The sequence below is a fragment of the Astyanax mexicanus genome, chromosome 1 (genome assembly GCF_023375975.1).
Source record: "Astyanax mexicanus isolate ESR-SI-001 chromosome 1, AstMex3_surface, whole genome shotgun sequence".
NCBI lineage: Eukaryota > Metazoa > Chordata > Actinopteri > Characiformes > Acestrorhamphidae > Astyanax > Astyanax mexicanus.
Window position 1 is genome coordinate 55,102,179 of NC_064408.1, and position 21,858 is coordinate 55,124,036.

The following is a 21,858-nucleotide window of genomic DNA, read 5'->3' on the forward strand; positions in this document are numbered from 1 at the left end:
TTGCATAAAAAACAGTAACTTTCTTTGTATGGACTGAGGACTGATTTACCTAGGGGCAGATTATGAAGCATTCCAGCCACTGGTGGTCACTTTCACACACATCCCTCTCTTTATATCTGTAAGCTTCTCTATTTAGTGGTTGACTGAAATAATGCAGCAACACTAACAGTGCTTCTTACTGGTTTCTTTCTCTTTCTGTAGTAGAACAGTTGTTGACTTTGTTGCCCCAAAGTGATAACACAGTTCGTGTGAGGTTTTCAAAATAAGTTTTATTCCCTGCAGTTTTTACCATCCCAACAATGTCCTTACACCACAATTATTTGGACATAAATTGTATCTATTAAGAGTTCTTATTAAAAAATATTGGGCTTACATCGTATTGGTGGTTTAGGCATCATGGTAGAGATGTCCTGAGACCAGTAGAGAGGCACAGAGCCTCGCACCTGCACGTAGGACGAGTAACTGCCTGCTGTTAACGACATCACTGAGGCATCATGAATGATCTGCTCCGTTTCCACCTCATTCGCCACATCCCCCTTTAGTTTCTCACACACACACACACACACACACACAAAATAAAATTGTGAAAGGGGTACAATCTTGAAAGACTACGTGACTTCTGAAATACTTTTCAACAAACAGATACGCACAAAAAACTGTAAAAAGAAAAAACGGTTCTCTGCTCCAAAACTAAGGTTACGGATAAACTATGATATGGACACGCACTTCAAAGTAAGGTTAGACATTGGTGAAAGCAATAGCAGATCTAATTCACCTCACAGTTGGCTCCTCTCTTGAGGAAGCGCGTTCCTGCAAAACGGCTGGAGCGCCGAGCAATGAGCGTGACATAAACTGGTCGACCGTAGATAAGCAACTCTGTGATTAGGCATTAAGGATTTATAAGTAAGAGTTCAGTGACATTTTGAATGTATTTTCCAGTGGTTTTATCATGTTTGATCACAGGTGTAATAGTCACGTGTATATACACCAAGGATGCACAAACTGAGTGAAACAGAGCTGAATGTGGAACAATAACACTAAAACCTAAGTTTTCTTGCTTGGACTGAAACATAGGAAACTACAAGTAAAACACACCATTAGTGTCAAACACCCAGAAATGTCTATAGAGCATCTTATCCCCTGACCTTAGCTTTTTTACCAACAGACATTCTGCTAGAATAGCCTTTGATATTTAATTAAGCCACACTGGTTTAATTCTTCACTATAAAAAACTTAATCTCAGCCTTCTGCTGACAGAGCTGCCTTTCACACCTCTACACAGAGCTTCAGATCACTCGTCTCTAAGCAACAACTGACTGCAATGCCATCTAACAAAAAAAACTAATATACTAGCAAACAGTAACATTTAAAAGTCATTAAACAGCAAAAAGATCAACATAAACAATTGCTATATAAACAGCAGTCATGTAGTTTTAGTTATTTAAATATATTTAATGCCATTATCGTGAAAGTGAAAAGTCGAACACTGGGATATAACTTAAGTACTAAGTTCTTTGCTCTTTTTCACTCATGTAAAGTGAAAGGAACACAAAACTACAATATTTTTTCTACAGACAACTGTCAACAGTAAAGGAAGATTTTACATACAGAAAGTGTCTTTAAAAGCATGCCTCTTTAAAATCAAGCACCCTTGTAGAACTCTCACCCAATAGCACTGCCTGTTGTAGACATCACCAGAGAGTAGACTCTTTAGGAGCAGTGCAGGAAGCAGGGAGTGATTTAAATGGATCTTCAAATGCTGATTTGTAAAGTACACTGAGTGAGCAGCAGTGCTGCACTGAAAAACTAAACATTACAAAAGAGTGAGACTGCTATCATAGTTTCCTCAATTTTTATATGCCAACAACAGAAAATATAATGCTTGTTCACAAGTTTTTTGAGCATGAGTACAGGTCAAGTCTGAAATCTCTGGGTGTGTGACAAACTCAATCCCCATCTCTGCATATAAAGAAATAGATCTAAAAAAAAATAACATGATTGTGTCATGTTTTGAAACTCTGAATGCTGCTAGGTATTCATCCCATTCATCACATTTCCATCTGCTCCAGAAATGATGGCCAGGTGCTGCACCGGTCTCCACTGTTCTCTATGGATGTCTGATTCCTTGAAGTGCCCTGTCTTTGACAGAAGCATCTAAGAATATATGAAGTTCCTCGCTCAGAGCTGTAGAGAGTGCTGGTGACATACAATCTACAAATCTCAAAATGTCCAAACTCATGTAGCAATTTATTCTAGCTGTTCCATTCTTCTTTATCCTCGATTGCAGTCTTGAGGCTTACTTGACAACTCTCACAACAAAAAACTTTCTGTGGTTGGTAACTTGTGCTGCAAACTCAAATGGGTCTGTTGACGGTAGCAAGTATTCCACTGCAAGTGAAGAACTTCACACTCTCTCCTCAAAAAGTGCTTGGCATTAGACCATTACTTCTTTTACCATGTTTGGGTAGTCAGAGATCATAAATAGCCATATACAGTTCCTGAAGCCGCTTACCCTCATACAGTATGCTTCGATCTATTTGCTGGTGCCACGGTGCCTGAACCAGAGAAAGCAAAGGAAATCTCTGTAACCCTCTCCCACTCTTTCATGTGGAACATCCCTTTGATGTTCACAGTGACAGACACTAGTTCCCAGAGGAAACATAGTAAATCTATACTTTAAAATTTGCATATTTACCGTGTGACGACTTACAACACAGAATTTTTTTAGAACAGGTGCAGGGGGAGAACACGCGCGCATAAAGACGCCAATATAAGGATACTAGACTGCCCACAAAATCCATGGATGATGTACATGAGCCAGTCTGGATGCACCGTATCCTGAATCTTCTCCAGCAGACGACTGTTCCACACATATTTGGCGTAGGGTTTATTCCTTAAGCCGTAGACCACTGAAACATACACACACACATACAATCCCAGTCAAAAGTTAGGAACAACATCAAAAAGACCACTAGTTGGTTGAAAAAGGGGCAAAAATGAATTCATCAAACATACTGTATGATCTGGGAACCTAGTAAGCAATATAAATTTTGCATCTGAACAGTCCCCCTCTCTAGAAACCAAAAAAAGCTAAATGTCTAGTGGCTGACTGTCAAACTAAGCATACTTAAAATGAATAAAACTGCATCTAATGTATTTTATATGAACAATCAAAAGTATATACAGAAAAAAGGTGCATGCAAAGGCAGATACAAAAAGAGACAAAAGAGAGAGAAATCTGTGGTCACAGGCAGACATATATAGACCTTGAGTAGGGAGGCCTTCATCCTCAAAAATGTCAAAGCTCTCCAGTTTACTGCTGCTGTTGTGGAGCTTATCTACCTCTCCAGGGCTGTAGGGGACTTTTAACAGCGTCACGTTATACTGCAGAGAGTGGCTCAGGTCATAGCTGTAACTGAAAAGCAAAAGGTTAAACTGTCACAAACTACTGAAAATACTACATTTTAGAGGGAAACTAAATAGTAGCTCTTTTTACAAAAAAAAAAGAAAGGCATTCAGTCTATTCAAAAACTAAGTATATATGAGCTCCTGACACAAAGCTAACTGCAACCATATATCCCAACACAACTTATTTCAACACAAATATGATTATACTAAAGAAAAGAAAAATGAAACCTGGACACAAATGAGCATGCAAAGAGGACAATATATCAACATCTATCTTATCAAATTTTCTACACACTTTCTCTCAGCACACATGTTCTTAATTTAAGACAAAAACATACAAGACACGAACACAAGGTCAAATGACTGCACCCCGGATAAAATTGTAACATAAGATAATCACAGTCAAGTTGTGTCACCGCAGTGATGTGCATCATTCTCGCCACACAGTTACACAGGTAGAATAATTCTGACCTCAGATGTTGCTAATTTAAGACTCAAACTCTGTGTTCCGAACATGATGTACAGAAACACACACACAGACACACACACAGCAAACACACAGACACGTAGTAGGAGACATCACATCCTGCTTGCTCCAAGGAAAATGTCACAGCACACTTACCTGAAATAGAAGTTACTGGACAAATCCACATTTTGAAACATTCTCACATATCTGTGAATAAACAATAAAGTATTAAAAAAACCATGAAGGGAAACCACTAAAATAGAGACATGGCATACAGAGTTAAAATGAGACACCTATAAAAAGACATTTTTATCAGCGCACAGGTAAATATATAAAAATAAACAGTATTTTATTGAGAAATTAACAGCATGTTAATAAAGCATACCTTTGCAGTTTAATGACCGCATAACTCAAGTAGAAAGTGCAACATTCTGTCCATTTATTTATTTGTAACAAATACCTACACAATTTTGCTCAACCCTTAAATAGCTAAAAGCCAAGCCTACAGCTGTATCCATTTGAAAAAGAGACACATAAAGACAACAGAGAGAGAGAGAGAGAGAGAGAGAGAGAGAGAGAGATACTCACCTGGCCTCATCAGGGTGTGGAACTCTTACTGAGTCATTGGGAATGTAGATCATGTTTGTGTCTTCTATTTTATAGATGGAGTGTCCCCCAATGTCTGCCATCTTGCGACGTTTGGTGATCAGAATGATGTAGTGGCCTTCTAGGAAACGGACAAAGCCTGCAGAAGGGCAGAGAAATACATTACAACAGATGTTCAGATTCAGGGAGCTCTAATGAGTTCTAGAATTATTCTCACTATTTATTATATGTGTAAATATACCCCTTGAGTTTGTTTTTGTATTTGCAATGTATTGGCAACTGCCATTCCATAGCAAGTGTACGTTGTCCTGCTTCCCTTAGTTTTTGGTTTGCTATTGCTGTTCAGTATCTGCACACCATTTTTGCCATTTCCTCGACCAAGTGTGCTTTGTTCGCTCTCAGCTTGTTATTTGTCGCCTGGATGTTCCCTGCCTTTCGGCTTTAACGTCTATTAACGTATCAAATTATATCTGTGAATGTCTGACAAGTCAAGCATCACATCATTGCTTGTTTTCATTCCGGCTTAAACTTGAGTGAAATGTCCAGCTAAGCTTCTTTAACATATTTACATTGTACTAAAACATGTTAATTTTCAATAGCCATATATGTAGCTGAAACAGGGAGCCTAGTGCATCCTAAATATTTCAACATTAATATTTTAATATTAAAATGTGTGTTAGGGTGGGTGGGGGGGGGGGTGGGGGGGTAGTGCAATATAGGCTCTTGTTGCGTGGCCTATAGTTTTGAAACCAGTACTTTTACACTTGAAGAACAACCCTGAAGAATACCTGAAGAATAAATGTGAATACATTTTACTCCCAACCAAATTCACTGTAGGTGACTACATAATGAGCAATATCACTTAGTGTTCACCACTCACCCACTCCATCTGACTACTGGACTCCGGTGCCTGTTTTAGCATTCTCATGATTATCACTCTAAGGAAGAACCCAATGCTATATAAACACAGAGCCCATGCTCATACAATTAATGATTTTAATTTAATTTGTTTAATAAAACCTTCAACATCACATCTCAGATTACTTTCAGCTCTATTTTTTCGTTCTCTGTTTTACCATTCAGATAACATAAAAGTAGGCAAGACACACGTTTTTATTTAAGCACATTGTCTCAACAGGTACTGTACATTCATAGATATTATTCTAGCACAACACATGTAAGCTCTATCTGGGGAAACATTTTTTTTTTTATGTAATTGTTCTAAACATACGGGAGAGCACATCAGCTCATTTCCTCCCAAATATGCAAGCTGTGACACAGATTTGCTAATAATGAGTAACCAAAAGTGCCCCATTACAGTGTTTACTGCTCATGGGGTGAAGGAGGAAGGTACATAACTTCCCAAATGTTTAATTATGATATGTTCAAAATGTGTGACCTTAGAAGCTGTCCATCATTATTAATCCAATCAAGTTTTTCATTACACACAGTGGATTTACAGGGTCCATTAGTGTCATATATATGCTTGTGTGTTTTATCTAACATAATCCTTCTATTCTGCTCAGAAGAGCTGTTAGGTGTCAGTGCAAGGAAGCATGATGCTTAACTATGATGGAGATGTAGGCAGTTTGACCCCAATTTAGGCCATAATCTGCCCCACCCCTGGCTAACTCACAGATTTTGTTCTGGCTGAATGGCAGAGAAAAGCTCCAACACAGACAACACAATGCCATAGGAGACATTCCTCTGTGTTCCAGCTCTGACCAGGAGATAGAAGCACATTGGAGCAGACAGGACACTCTGACTCGTTTGGCAGTATTCCACTAGCTTATTTATTAGTTCACACATGAGCTAAGGAAGCCATTAGTACAGAAATAAAAGAAATAAAAGAAAAATGCTTTGTCCAGTGCTCTCCCTGGTACAGCACAACACACACTCTTAGCACACCTACACAGGTGCCCATGCACCTAAGAGTCTCTTAAAGGGACAGCCTACACATTACTGATTACTGGCCGGTTTATATTTCCCCCAGGACATTTAAATGGTCATCCCCCCGTTGTGAGTATGTGCACAAAACACTTCCTGAGATTTTTTTTTATTCAGCAAATTAAGTTCTACTGTATTTTTCACACTATAAGGCAAACCAGATTATAAGGCCCACTATCAATAAACATCTCGCCGCTGGGTGGTGGTGAGGGTCTCTAGTGCTTTTTACATGTCTGCAATTAGTTGTTTAACTAAATATAAGCAAGTCTATGCGAGCACACTAAAGAACATCTTACCCTCAACATTAAGCAAACAAAGGAGGAAACTGATACTCAATTAATTCTACTTACAGTCATATGAAAAAGTTTGGGCACCCCTATTAATCTTATTCATGTTTAGTTCTAAATATTTGGGTGTTCGCAACAGCCATTTCAGTTTGATATATCTAATAACTGATGGACACAGTAATATTTCAGGATTGAAATGAGGTTTTTTGTACTAACAGAAAATGTACAATATGCATTAAACCAAAATTTGACCGGTGCAAAAGTATGGGCACCCTTATCATTTTATTGATTTGAATACTCCTAACTACTTTTTACTGACTGAAGCACAAAATTGGTTTGTTAACCTCACTGAGCTTTGAACTTTATAGCCAGGTGTATCCAATCATGAGAAAAGGTATTTAAGGTGGCCAATTGCAAGTTGTTCTCCTATTTGAATCTCCTCTGAAGAATGGCATCATGGGCTCAAAGATTGTTCAACATAGTTGTTCAGGGGAAGGATACACAAAGTTGTCTCAGAGATTTAACCTGTCAGTTTCCACTGTGAGGAACATAGTAAGGAAATGGAAGTTCACAGGGACAGTTCTTGTTAAGCCCAGAAGTGGCAATACTTTGCAAAGGATAAGCTGTACGGGAGAGTGATGCCAATTTCTGCATTTATGCAAAACCACACCTCAGACGACGTTTGTGGCGTGCTTGCAGAAATGGCTTATTTCGCATCACTCTCCCATACAGCTTCTCCTTGTGCAAAGTGTGCTGTATTGTTGACCGATGCACAGTGACACCATCTGCAGCAAGATGATGCTGCAGTTCTTTGGAGGTGGTCTGTGGATTGTCCTTGACTGTTCTCACCATTCTTCTTCTCTGCCTTTCTGATATTTTTCTTGGCCTGCCACTTCTGGGCTTAACAAGAACTGTTCCTGTGGTCTTCCATTTCCTTACTATGTTCCTCACAGTGGAAACTGACAGGTTAAATCTCTGAGACAACTTTTTGTATCCTTCCCCTGAACAACTATGTTGAACAATCTTTGTTGTTAGATCATTTGAGAGTTGTTTTGATGAGCCCATGACGACACTCTTCAGAGGAGATTAAAATAGGAGAACAACTTGCAATTGGCCACCTTAAATACCTTTTCTCATGAATGGATACACCTGGCTATGAAGTTCAAAGCTCAATTAGGTTACCAAACCAGTTTTGTGCTTCAGTAAGTCAGTAAAAAGTAGTTAGGAGTATTCAAATCAATAAAATGATAAGGGTGCCCATACTTTTGCACAAATTTTGGTTTAATGCATTTTCTGTTAGTACAATAAAGCTCATTTCAATCCTGAAATATTACTGTGTCCATCAGTTATTAGATATATCAAACTGAAATGGCTGTTGCAAACACCCAAATATTTAGAACTAAAAATTATTAAGATAAATAGGGGTGCCCAAACTTTTCATATGACTGTATTTACAATGATCTATTCCTTCTAAACTATAACTACTGTCTTCTATTAAAATACATAATAGAGCACCCCGCCATGCTACATTGTGCTACTTTTGCGCAAAACATTCAGTTAACATTCATTTATCTCTGACATCTACTGGGAGAATATCTGCTGGCAGCTCCAATGTATTTTCCCTATCCAAGTTAGATACAGGAGCTTAAGCGAATGTCCTACCATATGACATTTTCCAAAGTCTCCAAGAACCAACACTGTTGACACCTACCTTGACTATACTGGTTGCATTTGGTGGAGAAAAACTGAAACCAGAAGGCATATCTACACTACGGTGTGAGACAGAAAAATGCACTGGGTTGTCTTGCTTTCTACATCACGAGGCACGCCACTACACCAATTCTAGGAAGAGAAGCATGTGACCAATAGCAACTTGTCAAGAGAATTAAACCACTTTGAACCAAACTGAAGCACAAAATGCCCAGGTACAAAGGATGAGTTGTGGCGAGCACCACATTTATGTGGATCCAGCTGTGCCACCAATCATCTGTGGCTGCAGAAAAAATACACTAGCGGTGATGGACAGGCTGAAAAGCTCACTAGATGGACTATTAGAGGCTGGAGCTGAAGCCCATGTGACTGTAACAGTCTTGTGATCACAGAATAGAAGAATGGAACACTGTGAGTTTGTCTAGATCCTCGAGAACTAAACAAAGCAGTCCTCAGAGAGTACGATGGCCGTTATGTTGGCAGACAATAGTTTTTTTTTATTTTTGATAAAAAGAATGGTTACTGGTAGGTAAAACTTGACAAGAAGTCCTCACTGTGTTGCATGTTTATCACTCTTTGGGGAAAGTACAGACTTTTGGGGACATTGAAGGTGTCCAAATTGTGGCTGATAAAATGATCAGTGCTTCAGAGAAACAGCAGGATGAGATCTTGGCCAAGGTGCTGCAGAGAGCAGAGAAAATGCCAAATTGACAACAATGTCAAATTCAATTCAGACAAGATCCAGTATAGGATGACTACAGTCTGTTTTATAGATCATGTGATCACACCAGATGGTGTAAATGCAGAAGAAAGCAAAGTATGAGTAATAGCTGACATGCCAACACCAACAGACAAACCTGCACTGCAGCATCTTTTTGGCATGGTCAAATACCTGGCTTAGTTTATTCCAGGTGAGGCATCTTTTACTGCACATCTCTGGTCCATCCTCCTGTTCAGGTTCATTCACCCTTCTAAACAGCTGGTGATTCAAGCAGATGCATTAAAAGATGGCTTAAGTTCATGTCTGAGGCATGAGGGAAAACCAATCACATACTGTATGCGTGCAGGGTTCTAACAGACAAAAAGAAAAGATGCACAGAGAGAAGAAGCTTCTAGCAATTGTTTTTTTCTATAAAAAGTTTCATAAGTATGTGTATAGAGCCCAAGTGAAAGTCAAGACCGAGCAAAGGCTTTTGGAGGTATATATTCAAGAAGCCCCTGAACAAAGCACTAGAGCAGAGGTCACTAATGGGCGGACCGTTGTCCAATGCGGACCCAAACCTACTGAGAAGAATTTAATTGTATACACAGTTTGCGGCGCAGTAAACTCACAGACCAATCACGTGTGGGGTAAGATGCTCTCTGCTCCGCTCCTAACGCAGGATTGAGCCCGTGTTGTCAGGGTCGCGGTCCCGCTGCTCCGGCTGTTGAATTGGGATGCGGCCGTGAAAAAACGCCTTTATAAGGAGATAGGGAGCCCGAGAACGGGCGGAAAAACGAGAATGGGTGGAAACTAAAGTCACACCGAGCGCGACAGACAGAGAGACAGGTAAGAAATGTATACAAAATCTGGCCAGAGAGGCATTTTTTATTATTATTATTATTACTAGATATTTTTTCATCATTCAGTTTAAACAACCTTACAGGATATAGCACTTAATTATAACACGTTAGCACTCGGTCTGGCCTGTCGAATTTTTCTCTAACTGAACCATACTGAATTCTAATTAAATACCCCTGCACTAGAGGCTCCAGAGAATGCATTTACAGTTACAAAAATATGATCTACACCTCTATTATACACCTGATAAAGAGATGCTGATCGCTGATGCACTGTCACAGGATGAAAGTGATGAACAGTCCTTCACATTTATAGAGCTAGTTGACAAACGAGTCATTTATACAGTGGATGTGATGGATGCAAGCAATCAGACTGCCTATGCTTCAAAAACACCACATTGTTCCCCATGATATGCAGCGATTAAAGTTGTATGCCATAGAACTCATGAATTGGACAGAATGTCAGTTACATTGGGCAGATGATGAAAGCATGCCGAACATGCCAGGAATTTCAAGTGAGGAACCAGAAAGATTAAATCCCAGAACTTCCCTGGTTGAAAGTGGCTACAGAAATCTTTAAAAATCAAAGTTTAATGATTGTTGACTGCCTGATCAAACATCCTAAAATACTGATAAGTCAGGTGCCAGGTGCCAGAGAAATATCCTCTCTCTAAACATTAGCAAGACCAAGGAGCTGATCATGGACTTCAGGAAGCAGGAGAGAGCACACTCGTCGATCTCCATCAACAGGACTGCGGTGGAGAGGGTCAGCAGCTTCAAGTTTCTAGGTTTCCACATCAGTGAGGATCTGACGTAGACAGAACACGCCACACGGGTCTTGAAGAAAGCACAACAATGCCTCTACTTCCTCAGACGGCTAAGAAGGTTTGCTCTGAACCCCAGCATCCTCAGGACTTTCTACACCTGCACTGTGAAAAGCATCCTGATGGACAGCATCACCACCTGGTACGGGAACTGTACTGCTCTGGAGAGGGTAGTGCGTACAGCGCAGTACATCACTGGGGTTCAGCTCCCAAACCTTTTGGATTTATACACCAACCACTGCCTGAGTAAATCTAGAACAATGATGAAGAACCCCTCCCATCCAAGCCACTCCCTGTTCTCACAGTTCAGAAGCTTGAAGACCAGAACCAGCCGGTTCCGAGACAGCTTCTTCCCCCAGGCGATCAGGCTGTGGAACAACCAGTAGCAGGCCCGTAGCCAGGGGGGATCGAAGGGTTCGTTCTTTACAACTCCCCTGCGTTAAAAGTGCCGGGCTCGGCTTAGCCCAATAGTATATTGTTCATGTAACACCGGATTATTACTGTTATTATTGCGATAACTCCAAAGTCTGGATTTTAGTTGATTTTTAAGAAATGTAGGTTAAGTGACAATAACATTCAGTCACTCACTTTGCAATGCTGACGATCAAGCTAGGGTGTATTTTACTCTCAACATGCCTGTTGCTCCTAAGGCCATATATAAAATACAGTATAGAGGTGTAAAAAGGGGGTTAACCTCTTAACACGCCCTGGCCCGCCAGCGGGCCAGAAAAATATCATATTTAATATCTGGCTGTGTTTATGAATACTTATAAGTTCAATATAGACACCCAATAAGCCATTTTAAAGCTTTTCAGTTATCTAGCCTATTTAGCCGTATCTCCTTTCAGAAAATAAACATTTAGGGCGAAATATGCCTAGTTTATGAAAGTTATGAAATATTATTTTCGTATTTGCGTTTTTCGTACGTCCATATTTGATCGAATGCGGACATGTTATACACCATTCGAACCGTCTGCCTCTCCGGATTACGGAACTGTGTTTAGAGTTTAAATCTGCGTGTGTTTCGCTTATTATGTCTGAAAAATAATTAAATAAAATCGGAAAAGCGCCTAAACATTTTTCTGGTTTTTACCATATTTTGGCCATTGAATAATTAAAGTGCCTTAAATGAATTGTGTAAAGGCTTCTAAGTAATATTAATTCATAGAATTGACTCTGAATTATTTAATATTAGAGTGAAAAGCCTTCAAATGTGAGTATGTAATTTCAGGCGGAAAATGGTCAAAATAGGCTTGGAGCTTAAGAGGTTAAATATGGAAATGTTTTTACATTTATTATTTTGCTGTATTTATTCAGTGGGTCAGCATTTGGAGGGTGAGCTACCAACAGCTAGTAGCAGTAAAACAACCTTAGCAGGTAACAGTGCAGTGGAAGACCACAGAGATGCAGCAGCTCCTTAAGTGGCTGAGGATGTGAGATTGAGACAGGCAGCAGAATGTGAGGTAGCCCAGCCAAGCTCTGTACTTGACAGTGACCTTGGATTTTTCGTAGATGCAACAAAATCTATTGAGGAAATAGCACAGGTTGTGTGTCAGATGTCTGATGACCAAAAGTACAATTTGCTGAAAAACCATGTCAGACCTTCAAAAAATTTCATTTTCCCAACTACATTCATTGGTGGGTGCAACAGGGCATTCAGGTATGATTGATTTGAGGAGCATGGATGGTGGCTGGTTTACAGCATGAAACTTGATGGCGCTTTCTGCATATGCTGTGCTCTCTTTCTCAATGCCACAGAGAGGAAACAGTCAACTTCAATGATAAATGCGCCCTTCAGTAAATGGCATAAAAAAACGAAGATAATTGGAAGCCACCAATCGAAAGCAAACCATTTAGTGGCATTTGAAAGAGCAAAACTGTTTCTACAGTCACATGAAAACCCCAATACCCGGATATCAGTTCGTATGGACAGTGCAAAGGAGGCCAACATAGAAAAGGTGAGGCACAGGCACATTCTCAAGTGTGTTGCAGAGGCTGTTCTCTATTGTGGCCGTCAATGCATTGCACTGAGAGGATCAGCTGAGCAGCAGCATTGTAGTGGCAATCCTGGGAATTTCTTGGCCCTATTGAAACTGCTTTCAAATCACAATGAAAAGCTGAAGCAGCATTTGGAGAAACCAAAGCTAAAAAATGCCACATATCTATCACCTCAAACCCAAAATGAAATGATTGATGTACTAGGGAAGCACATGATTCAGGCCAAGATCGTGGAAGAGGTCAGGCATGCTCAAATGTACACAGTCCTAGCTGATGAGGTCACATCCCATAATGTAGAGCTGATGCCAATGTGTGTTCGCTTTGTGGACAAAGACTTAAATATCAGAGAGGAGTTGCTTGAGATTTGTACTTTGCCACGGATCACAGGTCGCCACATTGCAAGCGCGATCAAAGATGTGCTGAGTCATCTAAGCATAGAGATTGCTGACTGTCGAGGCCAGGGGTATGATGGCGCCAGCAATATGAGCAGCGAAAATGTTGGCGTTCAAGCTTTGATAAAAAAGGATGCGCCTAAGGCACTTTATATGCACTGCAATGGGCATTGCTTAAACCTTGTCATTGCACGCTCTTGTGCTCTTCCAGTTGTGCGCAACATGATTGATAAGATGAAGTACAGTGTCATGTTCTTCACCAGCAGCCCGAAGAGGGAACTCCTTCTCAAGGAGGTTGTAGATAAGGAGGCATATTCTACCGAAAAGCGGAAGCCCCTGATTGACCTCAGCCGCACAAGATGGGCAGCACGGCATGATGCCTACAGTCACTTCTACAGTGCCTTTGTCTGCATTATTAAGGCTCTGGAAGTCATGGCACATGGTCTCCATACAGAGGAGTACAGTGAAGATGTCACCAGTGGATGGGAGGGCAAGTACAAAACTTTGGATTCATCCTCACATTCCTCACCGTATACCAAGTTTTATCCCACCTGACGGGCATCACAGTGAAACTGCAAAGCACCTCACTCGACATCATCGAGGGATTTAGCATGGTTGATGAGGTGAAGTCTGTCTACAAGGAGCTCTGTGAGACCATCATCGACGACTTCAATCAAATCTATGAACAAGCAGTTAGGATGGCTGCTCAAGTCAACGTGGAACCAACCCAGCCGAGAGCAGCTGGAAGGCAGAAACACAGGGAAAATGTACCCGCTGAAGGAGTGAAGGAGTACTATCTCAGGAACATGGCGATACCCTTCTTAGATCATGTCATTTCAGAGTTTGAGTCCAGATTTAGTCCCCTCTCTGTGTCCGCATCAAGGCTCATGGGCCTAATTCCATCTGTCCAGTGCAACTCAGACGTGACGGTGGACATCTCAGAAGCAGTCGCTCTGTACCAAGATGACTTGCCATCACCAGAGGTCATTCACCAGGAGCTGAAACGGTGGAAGTTAAAGTGGCAGGCCAAATCATCACACCAAAGACCAAGCTCATGTGCCTCAGCTATCAAAGAGTGTGATGAGATGATGTATCCGAACATCTTCAAACTCCTGAAAATTGCATGCACCTTGCCAGTGACCTCCTGCGAATGTGAAAGGTCTGCCAGTACTCTGACACATTCATGCGGAGCAGCATGGGAAAAGACAGCATGTCATCCTTGGCTCTCATCCATACCCACTACGACATGGCTCTGGATCTGGATGAAGCTGTCGATCTGTACTCAAAAATGCACCCAAGATGTTTGGAGCTGATGAGCATTCTGATGTCATAGAAGCCATAGAAGAAGAAGAGAGACAGACAATGGTGTGTCATTTCATGTGAAATCAGCCCGACCAACACAGATGTTAATCAAACTTTGTGTGCCTTTATAGTGGCAAGGTAGAACCCCAGAACTGCATTTGCATGAATCTGCCACTAATATAAAGGGAGAAATGGACTAAGAATGTATTAAGTAAGAGGGTAGGGCACTACACATTCAACCTTGATTATGTCAATTTAAATTACAAACAGATGGTTTTGATGCTGTTTGAAAGCTCTTTTCTGGCTCTACAGAGTACACAAACAACATTGAACTCAACAGTTAGCCGAGTATAGATTAGTATAAAATACTAAAATCTGAATATAGAAAAACTATATTTTAAAATGGTCAGTATCTTTTCCACACATAGCCTGAAAAGATGGAGAGGAAAAATAGACAGATAATGAAGAAAAGCAACAGAGACAGACAGCAAGAGAGATACAGAGGGAGAGCAACAACAGACCTAGGTGAGCAACAGAGAGAGACAACGAAGTCGCAGCACAGTTGTAGGAAATTTTTAATAAGACAGAACACTTCAATTTATATTATTATTAATTCATGTTTAAGTTTTAATGACAATACCGATAGTGTTCCTAATGAAGTAATTCTTATCTATTTATGTCAATAGTAGAGAGATAGACAATAAAGGACAGCAACATCAGAGACAGACAATGGAGGGCAGCAACAGAGACAATGGAACAAAGCAACAGACAACTGAGGTGAGCAACAGAGACAGACAATGAAGTCACATCACAGATGTAGGAAGTTTGAGTAACACTTACATTTATATCAAATTTATGTTAACAGTGGGGAGCAACAGACAAAGAAATAAGGACAGCAACAACAGATTCACAACAAACTTATAATGAATAAAATATGTCTAAATTAAAAGGTTTGAAGTGTGCTCATGTATTTAGATCCCCCCCTTCACAATGCTGGCTACGGGCCTGAGTAGAACAGTATTCCTCCCGACCCACCCTACTGCCATCTATACAAACTCTGCATCCTGTGCTTAACTTTATACTGCACCTATCAGACTTTCCCATATTATACAGGATTCTGCCCCTTGTACTTTCCCACTCAACCCATTTCTTACCTGCACTTACTCATAGTTATTCTGTCACCTACTGGACTATTTTCTCACTTCCACACACACACTCTAGATATCTGTTTATCTACAAAGCATTGTTTATTACTTATTCAGTCTTACTTAACATATTTCATTGCAATATTTGTCTATAGTGTAAGTTATGTGTATTGTTATTGAGTGTAATGTGTATATTGTGTATACTTTAAAGCTATCTGTATATCTTATTTTATATTTTATTTTATTCTTCTTCTTGTAAATATTGTTCTCTGCACATTGGTGTGAATCTGCACTTAGTTTTTCACTCACATGTACACCTGTACTCTGTGACGCGACAAAAATCTTAAATGTTGAATCTTGAGTCAACACACACTGTGATATGCAAGATAAAGGCAGTGTTTGTCAGACAGGGTGTGCCAAAGAGACATTATGTGACCATGTTTCATTCTTTAGTTATTCAAGAGTTTGCAACAAAATGGGGCATTAAGCTAACCCATTCCAGCCCACAAGCCAATGGGATGGCAGAAAGAATCCTGTAGACTATTGGGTGGGTACTAAAGTCCAGTGTGGATCATCACCTAGCCCTTCTCCTCAGCACAGATGTTAATCAGTCATGTTCTCAGAAGCACCATACCAGTGCTGTTCTCTCTCCAGCTACACCTACAATACTTTAACAGAGGAGTTAAACCTCTTCCTGTGTTACAGACTGGCAACACAGCGCACATGGAACGCGACCTGCCGCAGGTGTTTCATGCAGAGACAAACCCAGATCCCACAACATCAGGTCAACAGTTTCGCTGCATCAGACCCGAGGTGAAACTTACTAATGGAGCAGAGGAGCCTGATGTTAACAGTACAGCCTGTGGTTCTGGAAGAGCAGCATGGCAGGCATTCCTTAGACCGTCCGCTAACAGAGCTGCGTCCAAAGTATTGATTAAATATCAGTTACAAAACTTTGGCCCAGCTTTGTCTATTAGCTCCTTCATACACAGGCAGCACTGGAGAGCAAGGCTGAGAAAGGGTGCTGTGCAGGTTTTCAGTCAGTGTGTGGGATAGAATATTGGGCCACCATTCGTTTATATGGGGAGCATATTTACGTTAATTGTACAAAAAAAAGAAAGGAATTTTAAATAATTCAGTACCACATCACATCAGAACATGAGCAACAATGTTCGGTCCCACTTTATAATAAGTGTCCCTAAGTACTATGTAGTTACATGGAAACAATCCATGTAACTACAGTGTAACTACTGATGAAGTACACATTGTTACAGATTAACTACACAGGTACAGGTTGCGTAATTTCACATGTGTAACAATGTGTGTGTACTTACACGTGTAATAGTGTGTGTAGTAGACAATAGCTGTTGGATAAGTTTATACTCAACTTATCACACACACAATATTATACATGTGTAAGTACACAAACATTGTTACACATGTGTAAGTACACTTGCTCTATTACTTGTGTAAGTACACTCAGCCTGGTACACATGTGTACTTACACAAGTCAAAATTAACCTTAATACACATGTGTAATTACATAACCTGTACCTCTGTAGTTAATCTGTAACAATGTGTACTTCATCAGTAGTTACACTGTAGTTACATGGATTGTTACCGTGTAACTACATAGTACTTAGGGACACTTATTATAAAGTGGGACCATGTTCTTTTGGAGAGCAGTGGCTTTGTCCCTGCAACTATGCCATGTACACCATTGTTTTTCAGTGTTTTCCTGAAAGTGGATTCATGAACATTAACACTAGCCAATATGAGATAGGCCTTCAGTTTCTGTGACCTCAACTACTACACGCCTTGCCTCTAGAGTGATCTTTGTTGGTCAACCATTCCTGGGAGGCTAACAGTGGTCTTGAATTTCCTCCATTTGAACACAATCTGACTGTGGATTGGTGGAGACCAAACCCATTAGAGGTGGTGTTGTAACCTGCTCCAGTCTGTTGAGCATTAACAACTAATTTGTTCATGCTATAATACATGTGCTGTGATTTTGATAGAGCCCTGTTCTTTAAATAAAACAGGCTCCGCCCACTCACACCTGGTTGTCATAGCATTCACCTTTAAACTAACTAATCCTATGTAACATTGAATCTTTTTTTGTCAATAACAAATGATCAATTATTATATTTTTGTCTGATGTGTTTGACTGGGTTCTCTTTATGTACTTTTAGTGTGAATGTTGTGATGTTTTAGGTTAATTTTTTAGGAAAACTCAAAAAGGATTCACAAACTTTCAAGGACCACTTATGTTTTTTTTCTTTCCCATATCACTGAGCCATATATGGCTGCTGCTGTTGCCCCTGTGTTTGAGTCTGTAGACGGGAAGGCCTGTGACCCGATGTACTTTATTAAGTGGACAGACCTGGCTTTAACAAATGTAGACTCTACAAAATTCTCTATTAGAATTTTGAGGGATACTGGAGCCTCAAAATCTTTTATATTAGAGCCTGTGCTGCCTTTTTCTTCTAATTTCTATACTGGCAGTGTTGTCTAGATCAGAGGCATAATTAACGATTAAATTATTAAATGGTTTGTATGTTTCTTTACATAGGGATGTTCTGATCTGGTCTGATCTAGTCCGAGGACACGTGGAATTGGGTGTAGGTTCTTGTTGGTCAGAGGAGGGGGTGCATTTAATTCTGGTAACAATCTTACTGGTGAATGTGTATGGCTCCACTACCCTATTCCTGCTTTTTTCAGCCATTTGAACATCCGATAATGGACTGTGCTGGTCTCTTACCTAACTCCAAAGCAGAGAATATGTATCTTTTGACTGTGATACATCAAGTCACATGGTATCCAGCAGCCTACATCCACATTGGTCTATCTCTGCAAAGTATGTGATTAAAGTTTTGACTTTCCAAAACTTCCAAAAATTCCAAAATAGAGAGAAACTGAGTGATACAGTCTGACTGTTTGTTTAGACAAGTATTAAAACAACTTCATGAACATATCCAAGCTACTGCATCTCATGCCCAGAGCCAGGGAGCACAAGAGTGAGTTATTTAAACACAAGTGATAGAATTCTGCCCATAACAAATTATACTTTAACTCTTTCACCCTCTCCTATTCCCCCAATTGTGGCTCCATCATGTCTGCTACAAAACTTGACCATTCATCTCTGCAGGGACCCAGATTGTTATCTGACCATTTGTCTCTGCAGGGACCCTTACCCTGCGTTCACACTGGAAAGCGTCAAAGCGACAGGCGACCATTCATTTCCTATGGCAGGGCGCGATTTGTCGCCGCGACACGCGAGAGGCGACAAGCGACAAAGCGACAGAGCGACAAGCGACACGGAGATGAATTTTTCTCAACTTTATGCAAATGAGTTATGACGCGGTGAAGCGACATTCTAACCCGATTGGCTCCTAGCTTTTCTTTGGACCAATCACAAACAAGGCGGTTCGACGTCCTCAAGCTCCTGCTCTCTGAATTTCTAGTTTCTTTCCCGGTTCTTTCTGTTGAACGGGGTGGACCCACATCAGTCTGTGGGAACGGCTGCGTTTCCAGCGCAGTTAAATCACAGAAACGCACAAGAGTCCAGCAAGTTTGGGAGTTATAGCTGGAGAATAAAGTGGCCAAGTGATTCCTTTTTTGTGCCTTTTTTCTTGTCGGAGGCTGGACCATGATAAACGCGGGCGTTGAGCTTGACACGCCCACAAGCGACAAACGCTGGGCGACACAAGCGACTCGTCGCGTTCCAGTGTGAACGCAGGGTCATCGTCTATATGCTAATTTATCTGACCATTTGTCTCTGCAGGGACCCTCATACCCCCCATTAAAGTGACCACCCTGCAGTGTTCAAAGCAGGATTCCAATGTATATAATGCCCCCTCAAAATATCCCTAGTTAGATTGCTTCTGATCGACTGACTAAGCTGTGCCCGTGTAGATTTTCTGTCTGCACGTGAATAAACTCAAGTCAACTCTGAAGCCGTCTCCTGACTCCTGAATCGGACACCTGGTTCCTGAAGGCCGAATTTCTAACAACTTGGTGCCGTGACCCGGATGGCTACTGAAACCTGCTTGGTGAGTAAACGCCATTTCGAACTGAAGAGAAATTTTGGCTGGATAAAATAGGAGTCAGTAAATGTTATCCTCTCTGAAGTGAGAGATGCTTGTTTGTTACTGCTAGATCAGAATTAGTAACTGTTTTCCTCTCTGAACTGAGAGATGTGTGTTTGTTACTGCTAGATCAGAATTAGTAACTGTTATCCTCTCTGAAGTGAGAGATGCTTGTTTGTTACTGCTAGAAGATCAGAATTAGTAACTGTTTTCCTCTCTGAACTGAGAGATGTGTGTTTGTTACTGCTAGATCAGAATTAGTAACTGTTATCCTCTCTGAACTGAGAGATGCTTGTTTGTTACTGCTAGATCAGAATTAGTAACTGTTATCCTCTCTGAAGTGAGAGATGCTTGTTTGTTACTGCTAGAAGATCAGAATTAGTAACTGTTATCCTCTCTGAAGTGAGAGATGCTTGTTTGTTACTGCTAGATCAGAATTAGTAACTGTTTTCCTCTCTGAACTGAGAGATGTGTGTTTGTTACTGCTAGATCAGAATTAGTAACTGTTTTCCTCTCTGAACTGAGAGATGTGTGTTTGTTACTGCTAGATCAGAATTAGTAACTGTTATCCTCTCTGAACTGAGAGATGCTTGTTTGTTACTGCTAGAAGATCAGAATTAGTAACTGTTATCCTCTCTGAACTGAGAGACGTTTTGTTTTGTTACAACTGTAAACTTAGGATTTGTTACTGGGATCCTCTCTAACAAAGAGAGACGTTTTACTTAGTGTTGAAACTTACTGCTGTAGTCCTCTGTGAAGTACAGTTTGTTGGTATCTGCTGGTAGTGTCTTTGTTTTGCTATTGTTTCAGAAAGCTTGGTTTTGTTCTCTTGTTTTCTCACCATGTCTGCTAAAGGCCAAAACATTAAGAATCTTGCTAAACCTCTTAACTATAAAAGCAGCACTTTAGTTAAGGGAGGGACTGAAATGCCACAGTGGTCTGATTCTGATTTTGAAAGCCTAATCAGTGACATTGGGAAGAAACATATTTGTGAGCAAAAGATAACTCAGTACTTTTCATCCAAAGGTTTCTCTGCTGATAGAGAATGGACTCTTGCTGAGTGTAAAACAGGTTTAGGTTATGGCCTTAAGCACAACTCAGTTAAGGAATGTCTTTTTGTTACTAAGCAGTACTGGGAATGCAAGTTGAAATCTATGGATGAAAAGTTAAAAGAAGCAGAAGAAAAGGTTTTAGAGCTAACCAGCGAGTGCAGAAGGCATAAAACAGCTACGAAACATGCCCAGAGCACATGTAAACAACTGCAGCAAACACTGACAGAAGTGCAACAGCAACATGCCAAACTTAAGTCAAAGTCAAGACCTCAGTGTTCTCCCCCTGTTGCCCCTACTCCAGGTCAGCCTTGTTACAAAGAGGATGGAAATCCTCCAGTAACAGCTGTTTCCTGAATTGTCTGAGAGTGACCTATCTGATGGGTCAGAATCTGTGTCATCAGATAAAGATTCTGACCATGCTACTGGTAAAACACACTTTCCAATCTGTGTTAAAATGAGACCTGTAACTGTTGTATCCTCTGAGGTACGTAATAGGAGAAATGAAGGTGGTGAAACCAGACTAGAAATTGGGCACATTCCTTTAGATGCAGCAACTTTGGACACAATATCCAAAGAGTTTAAACCTCCAAGGGAAATGGGGCTTGACTTCATTGACCTCATGCATAAGAAAAGGAATTTGTACTCACTACATCCCAATGATGCTGTAGCCATTGCTAGCCAAGTTCTTAACTTCACAGATGGTAGAGAACTTGCTAAAAAGGTGTTGAATGCTTTGGGTGACAAAGGCCAGAACACAAAGGGTGGGAAGCTTTTGATGACTGGATTAAATGCAAATGCCGTAAAACCACTGATTGGGGGCAGATTACCAACTGCAGACATAGAAAGGGAGAGTCTGCAGCAGACTTCTGTGAGAGGTTTGAAAAAGTTTTTCTGCGTCATTCAGGTATCAGCCATTACAATGCTGATAACATTAACAATACAACTGATGGTCCCCATTTTAGACAGCTGGTTGAGTCACTACAAACAGATCTTAGACAAGCTCTGGTGACTGCTGTTCCAAACTGGAGGAATACTAAGTGGGTTGATCTTAAGAATGAACTGGACCGTTTGGA

At 40.6% G+C, this 21,858-nt stretch overlaps 1 protein-coding gene across 6 annotated transcripts in view; it reads right to left on the minus strand.

Moving 5' to 3' along the window:
• fig4a (FIG4 phosphoinositide 5-phosphatase a) overlaps positions 1-21,858 on the minus strand; it is a 66,868-nt gene that overhangs the window by 34,963 nt on the left and 10,047 nt on the right. For all 6 annotated transcript variants that reach the window (XM_049480236.1, XM_049480250.1, XM_049480232.1 and 3 more), the window contains 6 exons: positions 4,463-4,619; positions 4,031-4,081; positions 3,267-3,415; positions 2,781-2,909; positions 776-876; positions 374-536 (listed from right to left, as the gene is read on the minus strand). In XM_049480236.1, the coding sequence (XP_049336193.1) occupies positions 374-536; positions 776-876; positions 2,781-2,909; positions 3,267-3,415; positions 4,031-4,081; positions 4,463-4,619 (750 nt within the window). The remainder of the gene's footprint in view (positions 1-373; positions 537-775; positions 877-2,780; positions 2,910-3,266; positions 3,416-4,030; positions 4,082-4,462; positions 4,620-21,858) is intronic.